The 13,812-nt window shown below is 47.1% G+C and overlaps 2 protein-coding genes across 7 annotated transcripts in view; both read right to left on the bottom strand.

The window, feature by feature from the left end:
• Positions 1–2,068: 2,068 nt before the first annotated feature.
• Thap7 (THAP domain containing 7) lies at positions 2,069–5,341 on the bottom strand. Of its 3 annotated transcripts, XM_026401637.2 has the most exons (4): positions 4,151–5,339; positions 3,564–3,719; positions 2,917–3,057; positions 2,069–2,736 (listed from the first exon to the last, which is right to left on the bottom strand). In XM_026401637.2, the coding sequence occupies exons 1-4, from the start codon at positions 4,228–4,230 to the stop codon at positions 2,184–2,186; spliced, it is 930 nt and encodes a 309-aa protein (XP_026257422.1). In that variant the 5' UTR covers positions 4,231–5,339; the 3' UTR covers positions 2,069–2,183. The 3 variants fall into 3 exon arrangements, with proteins under 3 accessions (XP_026257422.1, XP_026257423.1, XP_026257424.1); XM_026401638.2 differs by lacking the exon at positions 2,917–3,057 and having other exon boundaries at positions 4,151–5,341; XM_026401639.2 differs by lacking the exon at positions 3,564–3,719 and having other exon boundaries at positions 4,151–5,340.
• A 25-nt stretch (positions 5,342–5,366) lies between these two features.
• LOC113191791 (tubulin alpha-3 chain) overlaps positions 5,367–13,812 on the bottom strand; it is a 31,400-nt gene continuing 22,954 nt past the window's right edge. For all 4 annotated transcript variants that reach the window (XM_077796151.1, XM_077796153.1, XM_077796150.1 and 1 more), the window contains 4 exons: positions 11,003–11,225; positions 9,991–10,139; positions 8,983–9,663; positions 5,367–5,757 (listed from right to left, as the gene is read on the bottom strand). In XM_077796151.1, coding sequence (XP_077652277.1) covers positions 5,461–5,757; positions 8,983–9,663; positions 9,991–10,139; positions 11,003–11,225 — 1,350 coding nt within the window. In that variant the 3' untranslated portion in view covers positions 5,367–5,460. The remainder of the gene's footprint in view (positions 5,758–8,982; positions 9,664–9,990; positions 10,140–11,002; positions 11,226–13,812) is intronic.

The following is a 13,812-nucleotide window of genomic DNA, read 5'->3' as shown; positions in this document are numbered from 1 at the left end:
TAAAGCACAGAGGTGCCCTAGGGATCTAATGTCCAAAACATATCAACTGAATGCAGCCTGCCTAAGGACCTCTAGATGTTGAAAGGGTGGGTACTCTGACAAGAGAACAATATGGTATGCTACTGAAGCACATCACCCTTTTCAGTTGCCACTCTCAATACACCATTGATTAGAGGTGTCCAGGTTGGCCCCTACCGCTGAGAGCCCTGCAGTGGTACATCTCTGTTGGGTCCCAAGGAAGGCTCTACCCTCTTGCCTGGGCTGGGAGTTGAGGAAAGATCAGAGAATCCTCCTATCACCCAGGATTAGAACCTGTATCAATGCATTCCGATACAGGAGGCCCAATTGTGCTTTTCCAGGAACCAGAATGCAGGACCTGCCTTATCCTGTCAGGAAGTCAGAGTGTATCCTAGGAAACATCTGTTCTCTTTCTGGAATTAGAGCACATGTTCTTCCTCTGGTTGAAGAGTACCCAGACATGGCCCTGCAATGGGGACCCAGGTAGCTATAAATAGGATATGGTTGGTATTGTGGGCAGCAGGTTGGCTATTCCTTAACCAGGTGTAGCAGATCCATAAAACCAGCCAGCCAGGAAGGGGCCTAGTACATGATGAGCTAGCAAGTGAATGTGGGTGTGGAGCAGGAGCTGAGGCAGGTGGCTGAGTGCAATAGGTAGCATTTGTGGGGGTGGGTAGGGAAGGTTTACATGTCAGCAACCAGAAGACAAGGCGCAGCCTGGGTTGGGCAGTAAGATAGGCTGGGTGTGAAATCAGTATGACAGTGATCCTCCAGATGTGGTCTTGTCTTATCCCCAAGGCAGTCTCATCCAAACCCCTCTCTTGGAAGAGTGGGCCTGCAAGCCTCATGAACAACCTACAAACCCTGTACTATGTGTACCCTTGTAATTGGACCTCTGACTATCTCTTCTAAACATGGTGTGAATAATTTAAACACCATGGACTGTAGAAAAAAAGTGAATTTGAGAATAGTGTGTGCTAGCTCTGGGAATAAAGTCAGGTGTGCCCATTGGGCTTTGTGGCCAAGGACCAGCAGGAAGAGGTCATACTGTGAGAATCAGCATGTGACTAGGCACGGTGGCGCATGCCTGTAATTCCACCAGCTGGGGAGGCTGAGACAGGAGGATCATGAGTTCAAAGGCAGCCTCAGTAACTTAACGAGGCACTAAGCAACTCAGTGAGATCCTGTCACTAAATAAAATACAAAATAGGGCTGGGGATGTGGCTCAGTGGTTGAGTTCCCTGAGTTCAATTCCTGGTACAAAAAAAAAAAAAGTTGAGAATCAGCCTGTATACTCTCAGCTATGTACAATAGTCAAATCCAGTATGAAGCCTTGTAGGTTTCCATGAATTGAAAAAATAGGACAATGAGGACTGGGGATATAGCTCAGTCGATAGAGTGCTTGCCTTGCCCTGGGTTCAATCCCCAGCACCACCAAAAAAAAAAAAAAAAAAAAAAAAAAAAAAAAAAAAAAGATAATGAAGCCAGGATCTGTACATTTCCCCCCAAGATCTACCCACTTCTTCCCACACTTCAACAATCTGAAAATTCTTCATAGGCTTTACTATTAGCCAAATGGAGGATCCCAAGGAGGTCAGTGATAATTATCATTATCCCCCTTTTTTCTGAGGTAGACAGATCCAGTGGTGGCTGGTACAGCTTTCTAACTTACCAGGCAGTTTGGGTGTGGACAAAAGCCTGTTATGCCTCTGCATAAGTACCAAGTCTGAACAGGGTTTTATGAGTGTTCTCAAAAGGACTGGTTTCTTAAGTCCAATCTGTTTCAGGATCCAATAAAGGGTACCTGGCACTGCCCCATGACTCCTACTAATACTATTGTGTCCTCCAGAGAACCCTGTGGGGCAAAGAGCTACACAGGCAAAAATGTCTGCCTCCTATTTACCTGTGTGGCATGAAAGGGTAGTAAAGAACCAAGCTTTCAGCTTTCCACAACCAAGAATCTGAACCCAGGTCTAAGCCATCTGGAGCCTGCAGACACTGGAAGAATGAACCTGGTACCCAAAGCTGAGTCAGACAGCAGGGCCACCATCTAGAATCCACTTTATTGTGCTATTTAGTGGTCTGGTGGATTCAGTTCACATCAGGTGCTCTCCAAGCAGATTTTGAGGGAGAAACAGGCCGAAGCCTTCATGATAGCCATTCCCTCAGGCCATACTGTTGCTCAGTTGCATAGCAAAGTCCTGCACATGCTCCTTCAAAGTCTGGCGGGCATCTGCCTGTGCCCGCTTCTCTCGTGCACGCTCCTGCTGCAGCTTGGTCAGCCGTAGTCTCAGCCTCTGCTCCCTCCGCTTGCAAGCCTGCAACTGGCGCTGGGCCTTGTCCAGTGCATCTAGGGCCGCTTCAGCCCTCCGCTTCCAGAGAAGAGCACTGCCCACCTGGTAGCTGTGCTCATTCTGGATGTAGGCTCCAGCAGGCGGGGGCAGGCGCAGCATGTAGGCTGAGGGAGAGATAGGTCGAGGCTCAAGAGGGGAAGTTTGCTGCTCTGGAGAGGGTTGCGTACTACAGCCTGCTTCATCAGCCTGGGCACCAACAGGGCTCAGAAGGTCTGAGAAGGGGCTGCTAAGGCCAGGCTCCAGCCTCCCAGAAGGGGAGGCAGGCAAAGTGGCAGGTGCAGAGGCCTCTTCCACCGGAAAGCAGGTGACATCAGCAGGAGGAGGTGGAGAAAATGGAGTTGTGGGCCCTCGGTCTTCAAGGCAGCTGCAGAGAGAAAAAGGGATTGACAGGGAGATCTCATTTCAAAGAAATGCTCTAACATATGAAACCCCACAAGAGGGTTGGTGCAGTAAGAACCCTATATGTTGGCAAACACCCTAAAGCCCACACCCTTAGTCTCATGGTAAAAGAAAGTGGGGAACATTTAACACCCATAGCACATACCGCTTCCTGCATCTCCGCAACCGGCTGACATCGGGGGGCCCAGGTAGATAACTATGCCCCTTGGTCTTGGTTGTCCGGCGTAATTTGGAGAAAGACTCAAATATGGTGGGAACTGCCCCTTCCTTCAGCCTGTGATAGCCACTGTGGGGAAAAGCAGCCCTAATGAGCTGAAGAACAAGTGCTGCCACTTGGGCCATCTCTCCCTGGCACCCAACACAGCTTCCCCAGTACTGGGGTTGTGGCAGGCTGGAAGGCACATAATAAACAAGTTTGAGAAAATGCCACGTTAGGCAGAATCCCACCAATCTCTTAAAGCTGAGATGGGCGAAGCAGCTACACCAACAGGGCTGGACAGACCAGCCAAAAAGAATTCTTTTTGTGGGCTTGCTGGGAGGCCTGGGTGAGGAACACTCCCTGGAACAGCTGTTTTTCTCTGGTGTTCCTGGCAAAGTGAAACTGGGAGTGCGCTTTATTGTACACAAAGGGGAAGGGAAAGCAGCACGTTTGGAACCATGGCTGCCTGTCCACCTGGCAAGCTAACCTCACGGCAGCTGCTCAGGGACTGCCTCTTCAAGACACAGCTGCCCCACTGTATACTATGCTGACACCCCACACCCTGCCCAATGCTGGCTGGCAAGGAAGCCCACCTGATTCCCACCAGCTCAAAGCAGTTCTCCTCGAAATGTTTGGAGCAGAAGTAGATGTACTCAGAGGCAGGGTCCCACAGGCCCTGGCCGCTGGGGTCCAGCCGCTGACAGTTGGCCAGCCACAGGCTACGCCTCGGATTGTCCTTCTTGGGAAGTCTGCAGAACCACAAACCCGTAAGAACCAGGCTGCCAGAGCCCCTGGGCTCATGCTGTTCAAGTTCCCCAGGGAGGAAGAGTAGGCCCTGCACATGCCGCCAGGAGATCTCCCTGTGACCCTGTCGAAGAAGTACCCCCGCTACCTCTGGCACAGACCAGGAAACTGAGCCCTTGCGAAGCAGGCAGCGCGCTCAGAGTCCGCTGGCTGGCAAGAGAAAGCACCAAGTCGAAGCCTGGTAAGCGTCCCATTTTTCTTCCAGGACCGAACTCAGGCGCCAATGACCCGCCCCCTTCGCCCGCCCACCCACAGGTTCAAGCCTCACACGGCCTGGAGGAAGGGGAGGGACGAAGGAGCCGTCGCGACTCCAGCGGAGGACAACAAAACGCATGCGCAAGCGAGACGTCGCGCACTAACACGCACGCGCGCCAACCTGTGGAAAGAGATGCCGCGGTTGCGCGTCTCGCGCGTATCCCGTGTGCAGCAGCCGGCGGCAGAGCAGTGGCGCGGCATCTGGGGAAGAGGCGGGAGCTAGGTCGCTGGCGGCCGTCCGGGCCCCCGGAGTGGCTTCACGACCCCAGCTGTCACGCCCTCCAGGGAAAAGTGGCCCGTAGGGACCCCAGTAGCCCAATCTCGGCCCAAACCCGTTCCAGCCGGTTCTCTTTGAGTCCCGTCAGCGGCACTCACGGTCCCGCCATTGCTGCGTCGCGGAATTCTCGCGAGTAGTGGCGCTCAGCGGAAGTTGGTACCATAGAGCCTCCGGCGCGAAGGGCGCTCGCGAGCGGGGAGGCGGTGCTGAAAGTTTCCCAGCGGGCTGGCGCCGGAAGCTGCGGGCCTTGTCCTGTGTCGCGCCTGCGTCGTCCGGTTAGGACCGTGGGATACTCCTCCCACTTCTGGGTTGTTTTCTTTTTTTGTCCAAAGGTCAGCTCTTCGTTAACGCCCCACTCGTTTGAAGCGGCTCCCGGGTGTTGGTCCGTGCGGCATGTCCTCGATGCCCCGGGATCCTCGCAAGCCCACCGTCACCCAAAGGAAGGACTCCCTAACTCAAGAAGTCGCGCCCGCACACAAACGGGTCCAGGACTCTTGGGAAGAAAAACAACCCACCGGAACGCCCTGCTCAAAACTTGACTCATCTTTCTGGGCGAGGGTTTGAGGGAGTGCTTACAGGCTGTGGCTCTTGAGTACACTTTGGGTTAATTCTGGAGCTTCTGTTGTCTCCCACAGCGGCATGTGAGCAGTGGCGGAAGGCTAAGGACATATGTGGAAAAGGAAGTTAAGAACTGGGTTGACAAAGCCCTTGGACACACGCCCTAGGCGGAGTCCATTGCACTCCCGAATGATTACTGGGTGAAACCCTTCACGATGTTGGAGGAAACAGACATCAGTGTATCTGCCAGACAAGAATGCCATCATGAAGGACTAAAATGAATGCTCAGATTGAAGACATTGATCAATAATTCGCTTAGGAAGCTCTTCCGAACCTTTCTGGGAGAAATGCAGTACTTAAGCATACAAACGTGCCTACCAATTCTCTAAAAGAAACAAATGGATATATTTTCTCCTGAGGAATACACTGGCAAAGGCGGGCCTCTAGACAGGCAGTTTGATCAAAGTACAGCACACAGAACAAATAATGCGTCAATAAACAAATTTTAATAGGTAAATATATCCTGTAAATGTTATAGTGTGCACGCCCAGGAGAGAGAGTGAAAGGGAGGGTTGCTGCCAGTCACATCCTCCCAGTCAGTATTCTTCCCCTTCTTCAGCCTCTGCTTCCACAGAATCCACGCCCACCTCTTCATAATCCTTCTCCAGCGCTGCCAGGTCCTCTCGGGCCTCTGAGAATTCCCCTTCCTCCATGCCTTCGCCCACATACCAGTGCACAAAGGCCCGCTTGGCATACATGAGGTCGAACTTATGGTCCAGGCGGGCCCAGGCCTCAGCGATGGCAGTGGTGTTGCTCAGCATGCACACAGCCCGCTGCACCTTGGCCAGATCTCCTCCAGGCACCACTGTGGGGGGCTGGTAGTTAATACCCACCTGCCAGGGAAGAGGAACAACACAAAGTGAGACTGATGTAGGTGTCACATATATGATGGCTTATTGAAAACTGGAGCACTGGTCCCAGTTTAAACAATGCCCTGGCCTGGGATTGTATGTAGCTCAGTGGCCCTGGGTTCTAGCCTCAGCACCACATAAAAACAAATAATTACAATAAAGGTTTTTGGCATAAACTGTCAACATTTAATGTACTTTGACCCTACCATACTGCTTTTAGATTCACCCACAGGAAGATGTATCAGGTTTTTTTTTTAAACCTTTTTTTAATGTGGTGCTGAGGGTTGAACCCAGTGCCTCACATGTGCAAAGCAAGCACTCAATTGCTGAGCCGCAATCCCAGTCTGATGTTTTAGGTTTTTTTTTTTTTTTTAATATTTACTTATTTATTAGTTATTGGCGGACACAACATCTTTGTTGGTATGTGGTGCTGAGGATCGAACCCGGGCCGCACGCATGCCAGGCGAGCGCGCTACCGCTTGAGCCACATCCCCAGCCCAAGGTTTTTTTTTTTTTTTAATGAAGGTATTTTATTTATTTTTTTATGGTGCTGAGGATTGAATGTGTGCCCTATGTTTTAGGTTTTTAAGTACAGAGTTGAATCTTTGTTTTAATGGCAAAATTGGAAAGGATCATCCATTTATAAGCAACCAGTTCAATCGTATTACATCTCTAAAGTAAAACATGAAAATGAATGAGGGCTGGGGTTGGAGCACTTGGTTTGATCCTTGGGACCTCATAAAAATAAATGAAGCCATTTTGTCCATTTCCAACAACAAAAAACACTTATTAAAAATATAATATTACAGGCTGGGGTCGTGGCTCAGGGTTGAGCACTCACCTTGCATCTGCAAGGCCCTAGGTTCGATCCTCAACATCATGTAAAAATAAATAAATAAATAAATCTGTATTTGGGGTAAAAATGGAGTTCATAACCCACTTGAATCTAATATATAAAATATGATATGTAAAAAGAAATTAAAAATAAAAGGACAAGAAAGCTCTGGAGAAGGGGAAGAGGATTTCAGCTTTTCAGCCTTCCACCTTGTTTCAATATTTTATACTGATTTTGTAGTATAAAAAGGCCAAATGATGGAGTTGAGGATTGAACCCAGTGCCTCCCATGTGGCTCAGCAGTAGAGCACTTGCCTAGCACGCCCAATGCCCAGGGTTTGATCTTCAGCACCATATAAAAATAAATAAATAAAATAAAGGTACTATGTCCAACTATATCTAAAAACTAAATAGTAAAAAAAAAAAAAAAAAAGGCCAGGGCTGTGGCTCAGTGGTAGAGCATTTGCCTAGCATGCATGGGGCACTGGGTTTGATTCCTGGCACCACATACAATAAACAAATAAATAAAAACAAAAGATGTTGAGTATTAAAAAAAAAAAGCCAAATGGTTTTAATCACGGAAGAGACTCCTTGAAAATAGTGTATCCCTCAACAAATGGTTGCAAAAGAATGGCTGCCAAGTCACACTCCAACTGACAAAAAAGAACTTAGAGCAAGGAGAATTCAACAAGGCCCACCTGGTGCTGGATGGTCTTCTATAAGGGGACAGCAGAGGCTGTGACACACACTTTCCTACAGACCTGCCTCCCTGCTGCCTCTTAGAACCACTCAGCTAGGACAGAAAACCTGGACAAGCATCTTGCACATGCCCTGCCAACTAAGGCTGCTTTATATGTCCTCAACTCCCAAATGTCTCACCTATTGGAATAATATTTTTGCTTCTCAAACCAAAGTCTTAAAAATTAGAAACAAACTGGAAAGTTTCAACAACTACCTGTAACCTCTAACTAGCTTCTGCTACCCCTGTCTTACATTTGTTGACTATTTCAAGGTCAGTAAAGTCTGTAGTAGATTTTACCTGCTTCTATGAGTTACTTTAAACTTGACAAATGAAAAATACCCTCTTACCAGTAATCTGTGTGCAGATGTCTTTGTGAACTGGGGCTGAGAGGTTTCAAAACGCTTCCTGTAGTAACAGGCAAGCCATGGCCATTCCACATCAGAAGATGATGATTAACACACATTCCTTTTATGTTTTCATCTGGAATGACCTTTACCTCCCCCAACACCTCAGGAACTCATCAGGGCTTACAAATATGGGGCCCAGTTGGGCTTGGTGGCGCACACCTGTAACCCCAGCAACTTGGGAGGTTGAGGCAGCAGGATTCAGAGTTCAAAGTCAGCCTTAGCAGTCTAGCTAGTATCTAAACAACTTAGGGAGACTCTGTCTCAAAATATAAAAGTGTTGGGGATGTGGCCCAGTGGTAAGAGCCACTATGTTCAATCACTGTTCAATCCTTAAAAAAAAAAAAAAAAAAAAAATCGGGGCCCAGAGCTTGGAATAAATGCAAAACTATTATGGATAAGGACTGATATCCACAAACCAGAGGGCAAAGAGTTGAGGAACACATGTATGGGAAAGCATTTAGTCTGGTAATCCAACAGGTGTTACAGCCTGAGAGTCTAGGATGGCTTCCAGATACATGGTGCTTTCCCTATAATAAATGTTTCCTTATGACATCAAACCTACCCTTTGTCTACACCTAAATGCTTAGGACTGAGGTTGTGGCTCAGTGGAAGAGCACTTGCCTCGCATGCATGGAGCACTGGGGGTGATCCTCAGCCCCACTAAATAAATAAATTAAATTAAGAAGTGTGAATCTACAACTAAAAATTTAAAAATAAAAAAACACTGAGATACACATTAACAATCCATTCATATAAACATAAGTAATTCCTAAAATTCAGGGACTACAGGTGAACAACATCAAGTAAAGTAAAAATCTACCATTTGGACCAACCAAAATGGAATCATAGGCCCTGACAAATGTCTAAAGTCAGTAGAGAGGTGAGGGAAACGAGACCAGAGTCTTCTGCCAGACCATTTCTGAATTCTCCTTCCCATCATTTGCAGGCCCCTTAAAGGTGTCTCAGCCTCAGTCTTCTAAACTACTAAGAAACTAGCAACACCAACCTCACTATCAACTTTAAAGCATGGTTTTAAAAAAGAAGTGCACAGACTGAATGTATTACATGAAGTATGAAGCTGTTAGCTAATTAAGGACTGCTCTCCTTGAAGTCTCATTAACATCAAAAGAGGCAACCTCTCTGAAGGTGTGCCTTGAGGGTCAGCACCAGTGTGCACCTGCAGCTCCCTGACTAGCAAGGTGACTAAAAAGTACCCAGTCCTACCTTAAACCCAGTGGGGCACCAATCCACAAACTGGATGGTGCGCTTGGTCTTGATGGTGGCGATGGCTGCATTGACATCTTTTGGAACCACATCTCCCCTGTACAACATGCAGCAGGCCATGTACTTGCCATGGCGAGGGTCACACTTCACCATCTGGTTGGCCGGCTCAAAGCAGGCATTGGTGATCTCGGCCACCGAGAGCTGCTCATGATAGGCTTTCTCTGCCGAGATGACTGGGGCATAAGTGGCCAGGGGGAAGTGGATGCGGGGGTACGGCACCAGGTTGGTCTGGAATTCCGTCAGATCCACGTTCAGGGCCCCATCGAACCGCAGGGAGGCCGTGATGGAGGACACGATCTGCCCAATGAGACGATTGAGGTTGGTGTACGTGGGCCGCTCGATGTCCAGGTTGCGCCGACAGATGTCATAAATGGCTTCGTTGTCCACCATGAAGGCACAGTCGGAGTGCTCGAGGGTCGTGTGGGTGGTCAGGATGGAGTTGTAGGGCTCTACCACAGCTGTGGAAACCTGCGGAGCTGGGTAGATGGCAAATTCCAGCTTGGACTTCTTGCCATAGTCCACTGACAGCCGCTCCATGAGCAGAGAAGCGAACCCGGAGCCTGTGCCGCCTCCGAAGCTGTGGAAGATGAGGAAGCCCTGCAGTCCTGTGCATAGATCCGCCTGCAAGAAACCACACAATGTGAGCCAAAGGCTGTGGAAGACACACCATCAAACTCCAACAGGCCAGGCTCTCTTCTCTGTGCTCTCACAAGTTCACATGGACTCAAATAAAGTGCCTAACCAGCAGGCATTACCCTCAGAAGCCAAAGCAGACAAGAGACAGCTATCAATGCATCTCAGCAGACACCATACAAGAAGACTCTGCAGACTTGGTCAGATCCCAGAACCTGACCTAAGACCTCCCCAGATGACCTCCCCTTCACAATCCAAGGCCCACCGTCCCCACCCGAAAACCTCTTCAAGAAGCCTCCTTGGTGCTCTTCTTACAAGTTTGCGGATCCGGTCCAGGACCAGGTCCACGATCTCCTTGCCAATGGTGTAATGGCCTCTGGCATAATTATTGGCCGCATCTTCCTTCCCAGTGATCAGCTGCTCTGGATGGAAGAGCTGCCTGTAGGTCCCCGTGCGCACTTCATCTACAAAAAAAAACCCATGTTCTGAGAGTCTCTCTGGCCTGCTGTACTCATTAAGGTGGACACAGCCATGAGAGCGCTGAATCTACAAAGCACATGCTGGCACAAATGCCACTTATGGCTGTAGTAAGGTAGAGTCAACAGATATACAAATGCCAGCAGGATCATTTCCCACTGAGGGCAAAATGCTCACATGCCCATATGGGTGATTCTCCAGGTACATCTTTCTTTCCTACCTCTAGCTACATCAAAGGGAACAATTAAAAACTCACTCATAAACCTGCAGTCACCAAGTTAGCATGACTTCAGCGGGGCCATGACATCAGGGAATTGCATGTTGCCCAGGTCACACAGGTTGGAAAATCAGTATTCTGTTATGTCCCAGGGGAACCAATGAAAGGTGCTCTGTTTTCCACCTCTTATGGGAAACTACCTAGGACTTCCAATCTAGAGGAACCCAATGAATGTTCTACACTTAAGTTTCCAGTCTCCGGGCAGCTCAAGACTATAGTGTGCCAGCATGTCAGTGTGGGTGGCATGAAGGAGGGAACCAAGGCTGCGCACCCTGCACTGGGTGTGCACGGGAGCCACCTGACCAGCAGACAGCCAGGAGGGAATCTCTCTGAAGCCCAGCTTACTGCTGGCTAAGAAGCTTTTCTCTGCAGGGCAGGTTTCCTGAGGTAGGTGCGTGAATCCCACAGTCAAGATCCTTCAGTCCACACCAGTGAGTTCCTCACCCAACAATGTTGGGAGCATAGGCTTCAATATCCCTCCTTTCTGCACAGGGATTCAAGGAGTCCACGTGGGACTTTACCAAGGCTCTCCCACCCTCTCAGGAAGGCCTCCCTGCGGGCCTGAGCACCTACCAACCACGGTGGGCTCCAGGTCCACAAACACCGCTCTGGGCACGTGCTTGCCAGCCCCGGTTTCGCTGAAGAACGTGTTGAATGAGTCATCCCCGCCGCCAATGGTTTTGTCACTTGGCATCTGACCATCGGGCTGAATTCCATGTTCAAGGCAGTACAGTTCCCAGCAGGCATTGCCGATCTGGACACCTGCCTGCCCCACGTGGATAGAGATACACTCGCGCTGGGAACCAGAACATAAACATGAAATCTTCCTCTTCAAGGTAATTCAAACTATATATAAAATGTAAATGAGACTTCTGTTATAAATTAACCCTTTTAATATATTTTGGTGTAATTTGTTTTTGGACATAATATCCCATGAGTTCCATAATCATTCTATATCAGAACACCTACGTTTCCAACTGTAATACAGATAAATTTGAATCAATGAATCAGAATAGTTATTATAAGTTCTTCTTCTAATAAATTGTTTAAAGTGAACATATAATAATCTGTCAAATACTGGGCATGGTTGTGCACACCTATAATACCAGAGTTTCCAGAAGCTGAGACAGGAGGATTAAGAGTTCAAAGGCAGTCTCAGCAAAAGCGAGGCACTAAGCAACACAGTGAGACCCTGTCTCTAAATAAAATACAAAATAGGGCTGGGGATGTCACTCAGTGGTCAAGTGCCTCTGAGTTCATTCCCTGGTACCAAAAAATAGTAGTAGTAGTAGTAGAATTATAATAATCTGACAGGTAATTCTGCTTCTACGTAAGGATTGAATTTACTATTGTGTCTGAATCAAGGACTCAGGAAAATAGAGAAGATATATACAATAATTGTTTTCAGTCATTGGACAATAGCTGGCACAAGATGCAAGTTCCCTAGAGCAGCTTTATAATCACCCCATACTGCCTGGTGAACACCAGGGTGTGGGACAGAAGGCCAAACAACCCAGGCATCCCCTGGTTTGATGAGAGAGAATTCATTGCTCAGTGAGGCAAAAAAGCTAGAAACCACGGAGCAGAGCAGAGAAGGAATAGATGTGCAGAAAGAATTTTGTACAAATAAGCAGAATTCAAGGAAGTCTGTAGTTGAGTACAGTATATTAGGTATAAGCCAATGCCAGGGAAGGGCAGGCAGAGCAATCCCTGGAACTCACACAGGGCTGGGAATAGTTTGTGTTCCCACCAATTGTGGTGGGAAGACTTCTTGATTCACAGAGTAATAAATGGAGTCCTCATAAGTAGGGCCAAGCGAGGCCTAAACTAAAGGCTGATCTGAATCTACAAAAGAAAATGTAGGGCTGGGGTTTCAGCCTAATAGTGGAGTGCTCACCTAGCATGTGTGAGGCCCTGGTTTCGATCCTCAGCACCACATAAAAATAAATAAATAAAATAAAGGTATTGTGTCCAACTACAACTAAAAAATATTTTTTAAAAAGTGTAAAAGCAACCTCAAAAGGAAATATTTCTTGGAACTGCAAATTGATCAACTACTCTGGAAAGCAGTGTGTAGATTCCTCAAAAAAAACTTGGAATGGAACCACCATTTGACCCAGTTATTCCACTCCTCGGTATATACCCAAAGGACTTAAAATCCACATACTACAGTGATGCAGCCACATTAATGTTTATAGCAGTCAATTTACAATAGCTAAAGTACAGAACCAACCAGGTGCACTTCAATAGATGAATGTATAAAGAAAATGTGGGAGCTGGGCCTGTAGCTCAGTGGTAGAGTGCCTCACATGTGTGAGGCGCTGGGTTCAATCCTCAACACCATATAAAAATAAATAAATATAAAGATATTGTATCCATCTACAAATAAAAAAATATTTTTTAAAAAAGAAAATGTGGGCGATATTACCAAAAGTTCTCTATAAGTTCAATGCAATGCCAATCAAAATCCCAGCTGCATTTCTTGTAGAAATAGATAAAAGAATCATGAAATTCATATGGAATAATAAAAGACCCAGAATAGCAAAAACAATACTAAGCAGGAAGTGTGAATCAGGCGGTATAGCGATACCAGACTTCAAACTATACTACAGAGCAATAGTAACGAAAACAGCATAGTACTGGTACCAAAACAGGCGGGTGGACCAATGGTACAGAATAGAGGACACAGTAACCAATCCACAAAACTACAACTATCTTATATTTGATAAAGGGGCTAAAAGCATGCAATGGAGGAAGGATAGCATCTTCAACAAATGGTGCTGGGAAAACTGGAAATCCATTTGCATCAAAATGAATCTGAATCCCTATCTCTTGCCTTGCACAAAAGTTAACTCAAAATGGATCAAGGAGCTTGATATTAAATCAGAGACACGGCATCTGATAGAAGAAAAAGTTGGTTATGATCTACATACTGTGGGAGCAGGCTCCAAATTCCTCAATAGGACACCCATAGCGCAAGAGTTAACAACTAGAATCAACAAATGGGACTTACTCAAACTAAAAAGTTTTTTCTCAGCAAAAGAAACAATAAGAGAGATAAACAGGGAGCCTACATCCTGGGAACAAATCTTTACTCCACACACTTCAGATAGAGCCCTAATAACCAGAATATATAAAGAACTCAAAAAATTAGACAATAAGACAACAAGTAACCCAATCAATAAATGGGCAAAGGACCTGAACAGACACTTCTCAGAAGAGGACATACAATCAATCAATAAGTACATGAAAAAATGCTCACCATCGCTAGCAGTCAGAGAAATGCAAATCAAAACTACCCTAAGATACCATCTCACTCCAGTAAGATTGGCAGCCATTAGGAAGTCAAACAACAATAAGTGCTGGAGAGGATGTGGGGAAAA

Source organism: Urocitellus parryii, chromosome 3, assembly GCF_045843805.1.
Source record: "Urocitellus parryii isolate mUroPar1 chromosome 3, mUroPar1.hap1, whole genome shotgun sequence".
In the NCBI taxonomy this organism is placed as follows: Eukaryota; Metazoa; Chordata; class Mammalia; order Rodentia; family Sciuridae; genus Urocitellus; species Urocitellus parryii.
Note: the sequence above shows the minus strand (reverse complement) of the source record. Positions and strands in the feature narration are given on the sequence as shown.